General features: G+C 42.9%; 1 protein-coding gene across 1 annotated transcript; it reads left to right on the top strand.

Annotated features, from left to right (window-relative positions):
• Positions 1-1,261: 1,261 nt before the first annotated feature.
• CCR75_008735 (uncharacterized protein) lies at positions 1,262-1,744 on the top strand (the record flags this gene model as incomplete). The annotated part of the gene is made up of 2 exons (XM_067966785.1): positions 1,262-1,408; positions 1,472-1,744. 2 exons carry the CDS (start codon positions 1,262-1,264, stop codon positions 1,742-1,744), a joined length of 420 nt encoding a protein of 139 aa, XP_067820380.1.
• Between the last annotated feature and the right edge of the window lie 3,565 nt (positions 1,745-5,309).

The raw sequence follows: 5,309 nt of genomic DNA, 5'->3' as shown, positions 1-5,309 counted from the left end.
ACCACTTGCAAAAGCAGTGCGTCTAGGCAGATAATCAAATTTGGATACATAATCATAAACCTGTCGCCTTACCAGATGCAGTATTTGTCAAGCATCTTGACATATGTCAGGAGCTACAGGCTGCATCCTGCATCAAGTTCCATCTTTAGTTAATTGAATAAATATTTTTCTATTTTTCTAATGATATTGTATGGGAACTCATAAACTCACCTAATGATGACATTTGATTGGCTTAGATATGGATGGAGCGAGTTAGAAATTCCCTTCCATATAGAATCTTTGTTTTCATAGCGGCAAAACTCACCGACAAACGCGTTTCGGTTTTTCAAAAGGGTTAGTTTGAGGGCTCATAATAGAAATGTCGAAGTTAAACTTGGAATGGGCCCTCTTTAAGATACCCCGAATGCTGGTCCTGTAATGGGGCACCCTTTCCTAGTACTGATAACAGTACTAGTTTTTTTCCTACACAGATTACAGTGAAGGTGAAGCGCCTCGACTACGACGTGCAGACGAAGGTTCTAAGTAGCTAAGATGTCTTAGCTACTGAAGGTAAGTTATAAGGCTTTAGAATAGAGATGCTACTTTTACAGGAAATCTGTTCTGAAGCGCGGCGGCCTTCAATGCTTGCTCAACGGATTCCATGGAGTCCCATGTTTCGGTTAAAAGGCTGTTAATGACATTTCAGCTCGAACTTGTACTATGTAATGAACCTTTTTGCCAATTTATTTGAAATTCTGAGACATGGGATTGGCTGGAAGTTTATGGTTGGGTGCGTTTAGGTAAATTTGGGGGTGCATTTAGGAAACCTCTATATTTATTACGACACGTCAAGCTTACTTACCAACTACAACTGGTGAGTGTCTACATATTTGCCCGGCAGCCTAGCAGCTTGAGCAGCTTTCGCCAAAATGCAGCAGTAAATCTTGGTCTTTGTCGGAGACAATGGAGTTTGGTAGTCCGCGAGGGTAGAACGTCCTCCAAAGAAAGACGGCAGCTCCCGAGCCGCATTTGGTTTTTGACAGCTTAGAAGCCGCAGTCTTGTTAGATCGTCTGAGTAAGTAGGTGCATGCGGCGCCTTGCACAGATGATAAATAAATACAAAATATTTGTGCACCTCGATTATGTTGCAGCAATGCGATAATAAAGAAGAAGTCGATATTTCTAAAGCAGTCTGCTGGGACTGGCAAATCTGTCAATATTGCGGCACTTAATGATGCTGGTTATACTGTCCGACACGTTTCACATTTGATGATCTTCAGTTATGTTCTTTGAATATCCGTATTATGGCTACTTACTGTCTAGTACGTATTTTCTCAATGGAAAGGACTGCTGTGTGCGTTATGGGCTTGATGCTTCGGAAACTTTTGGAAAGGACAGCAAGCCTCAGAAGATCTCCAGCATCCTCACGGTAAGAACTATAGTCCGTCCACGTTCATGTACAATAAATTTGTGCGCTAAGTCGTGTAGACAGGATGACATTTCATTTGTCCGGCCCTGCCTTCAAATGTTCATACACCAACCCATTGTCGACATACGCCGCACGTATGAACTTCCCAACCACGAGTGTGACTCTAGTCACAAAAATGATGGTGCGTCGTCCAGTCGGCGCGATGACGCATTCGCAAGCACGTTCCGTTCGCCTGCTTCATATTCAATGCAAGAATTGTATTCCTTGAGTTCGGATTGCCCGAGTCTCGTACATGAGTGGGAAGGCTCGGCTCATGGATTCACAGGTACTGCCTGACGAGAAATTTGTCTCTCTTACAGCCCCTGTAAGACCGAAACAAACGGAACATATAAATAAGTTCGGCACGAGAAATGTCGTCCAGAAGACACCCAATATTCAACACAGTAGCGCTCACTGAATATAATACAAAGAATAAAGTGACCAAATTGTCGAACCAGTATTAATATTTGTAAAAGGAAATTCTGGAACGGGGCATTTTTCACTAGTACTGGTAAGTACTTGTTGACCTTACACTGATAACAGTGTAGGTTAGGTGCAATTAAAAGGGTAATCTTTGCTTAAACTCATAGCCTATAGGAGGACAATGATTGTAGAGAATGATAACTTGTGGCCGAGACTGTAAACGAAAACGAGTATATTAATTGACTGAATTCTTCGTGGTTGGATCCATCTAGGGGCCATTCATTCCTCGTTTGTAGCTAGTTTTTTTTTCCGTCACATATATCAACAAAAATAGAGGACGTCACTATTTGACAGGATAATGCTAATGATTCTTAAACATCAGAACACCATAGGCTTATGCTAATACATTGAATGGAATTGAACCCGTGACTTATCTTTCGTGCGAAGCAAGAATGCAATTTATACATGCACATAAGTTCGCCATACTTGTAAAAACAACAACGCCACAAACAGTCGACCGGACTATCAATACACGTCCTCTTTTCTACAAATGCATATATGCATTGTCAACAAAACAGATGCAGATATGCAACGCTACCTTCTATATATCGATCTTATGGCTGCCAGTGGCAGCGGTAGCTCAATAGTGCTCATTCGCGAACTCGTACCTGACCTTATTGTTTACACACGTCGGCACGATAAGTATCTAATAAAGCGATTAATTTCAAATTTAGGCTCAAGATTGCGCCAGCGCCCACATAATACGAAATGAATAAAGAAGTACAAATTATAATCGTTATTAATTTTGACTTAACTAATTCCAATAATACCAAATTTGGTTATATTGACGCAATAAGACATCAGTACTATTGATAGGTTAATTTATGTTTAAACTAACCCCGCCAATTGTCAGAAGACACGATTGTGCGGTGCGCAAGTAGGCGCCATAAATGGTTTGTTATTAATTTAATAAAGTCAGTAGTAGATAAAGATTGTTACGTAGAAACTTAATGTATTAATACAGTTTTGCTTCTCGGCCAAAAAAAGTGGACAACCGTTCGGAAAATGCAGTTAAGCTAAAGGTGTAACAGTGCGAACATGCAGGTAGCCGCCACGATCCTAACCGTCCCAAAAATGCAAGAGAAATAAGCCACAAGTGATGCAATTGTCCTTTCCAAGCTACCTTTGTAACGGGGCACTACGACTTGTACTGCCTCAGTACAAGTCCACTTCGCACTGCTTCAGTTGCGAGTAGTGTCTTACGTTATTTCACGTACTCTAGTACGTGCAGAGGAAGACTTCTCTTTAAGGTAACTAGCTTAAGGAGGGTAAAATGAAAACTGTATTAATATAATTAAGTGTCTCTCTTTCTATCTTGTAAATGCTAACTTAATTATAATCTTATACTAAACATGTAATTGAATTCTTATCTCTATCTTATCTGTAACTCTCTTTGGTTACCTCTACAGCTGATTAGTCTGCGAAATAAATAGATAAAATGGTCTATACCTATTTATGGATAAGAATTCTGAATATTACTATATAAAGTAATATCCTCCAAATATTATCTACCTTTTAGATAATATATTAATTAACAACCTTTAAGTGTTAATTTCATGTAACGATACACCCCGTTACATCACCCCTCCCTTAAACGACAATCACTTTGACTGTCATTGGATGGAGTGGTCGCTATGTGACCCCTTAATTTTAAAACGATGTTGATTGGTCAGAACCATCATTTTAAATTCCATCGCATGAAGAATAAACTGATGCGGGGTGTCGATAGTGCTGCGCCTTCGGCTGCGGTCCGTGCAGCCGCGGGTGATGCACTGTTATCTCTTGCGGCAGACGGAACGTCTGCCGTAGTATCTCCCACTCGCACAACACTTGATGTTGCGAGTGCACGTGGTGATTCACCACGTAAATACGACCCCTCTTTTGGAGGTCGACTACGAATGCGAGTCGGTCCAACCGGTGTAAAGTATAAATTGCATCGGTTGTCACGTGAGGCTGGGTTTCCATGCTTCACGTGGGGTGATCCCTGTCCGTGTTGTGTAGACAACTCGAAGAGGGTAAAAGGGGAGGTATATTCCCTTTCTTCGTCCTGGGGAAGGGCTCGCATCTCTATTGAGATGCGTGACGCGATTGACGTTTTGCAATCGATTCACATGCGCCAGGGGCGCGTGTTTTCCGTTGGGCCTTCTGAACCATCGGATGGGTCTCGTCATACTGACGGACGAGGCCCTCAACGTCAGCAACCAGCTGGGAAAGAGGCTCCCAGCTGTCATGTGAAGGTGGATAACCACGCCAGCGAACAAGATAACTAGTTCGCTTGCTCTTCACATCACGGTGGTTCTGGATACGTTCCACAAGGAAACGCTGACCACCGTAGGAATCCACCAATGGTTGTGGAGGGGGGAAAATTAGATCCGAACCTTATGTCGGATCTAAAGTCGAGGATCGACAAAATCGATCACTTCCTCCATGATTTGGAGGAGGGACTTGACCACGAGCGCGGCAAGTGTCGCTCGTTGGAACAGACGGTGCAGGCTTACCATATCGAGCGGTTGGAAGACCGTTCGAAGAGTGCGTACTCCATATTGGAGTACGAACGGAAGTGTCACGCTGTTTGCGATGAGCTGTCGTCAGCTCATCGTAGTTTCGAGGATATTCGGAAAACCGGCATGAGAAACTTCAGGTTCAACATGATAATCTGGTTTGCGATCACAAGAATCTTTTGGGGATTCTTGAAAAGGGTTGTCAAATCCGTCCTCGGAAGAAGCCGCGTACTGATGGTACGGGCGGAGCCGACCAACGTAAAATGTAGGATGCGTTCGCATCCTACGTGGCAATTCTATTGTGTACGCATGGGTAGTAGTTTACTGCTACCCACATTAGTGACTTACCGTAGAGAGTAGCACTAGGTCATTATAAAATGAATGAACATTTGCTCTTCCATGTTCGTCTGCATTCCGTTTCTGTCGGTCCACTGCGTTAGCAATGGAATTCTGAACGAAACGGATTATTGATTCTCGAGTAAGCAGAAACTCTTCTGCTAACTCATTTGTTTTGTCTTTTTCAGTACGCTTTGTGCGTACTGCTATGAGATCATTCTCATCTTCGATGTCGATATATTCGACATCGACATCACTCGCGTCGTTGTTAATTCGACGCGTGATGAGCATGAGCCAGAATTGGATTTGCTCGTGCGAGTCCCCCCCCTTAAACTAGAGGATCCGTCTAATTGGGTTGGTATGCAAGGATGGCGTAAGCCATTCACAAAGAATGGTGTATGCGTTGTAGATGCATGCACCGAATTATTGATGGCGAATTCGACCATCGGTAAAAACTCGCTCCAATTCGGATACGATTGGACGTAACCTCGAAGTATCTCTTCGAGGACGCGATTTACGCGTTCTGTTTGACCATCCGTTTC

The sequence above is a fragment of the Bremia lactucae genome (genome assembly GCF_004359215.1).
Source record: "Bremia lactucae strain SF5 chromosome Unknown BlacSF5_NotPlaced_49_SHOA01000009.1_1371882bp, whole genome shotgun sequence".
Taxonomy (NCBI): domain Eukaryota; phylum Oomycota; class Peronosporomycetes; order Peronosporales; family Peronosporaceae; genus Bremia; species Bremia lactucae.
Note: the sequence above shows the minus strand (reverse complement) of the source record. Positions and strands in the feature narration are given on the sequence as shown.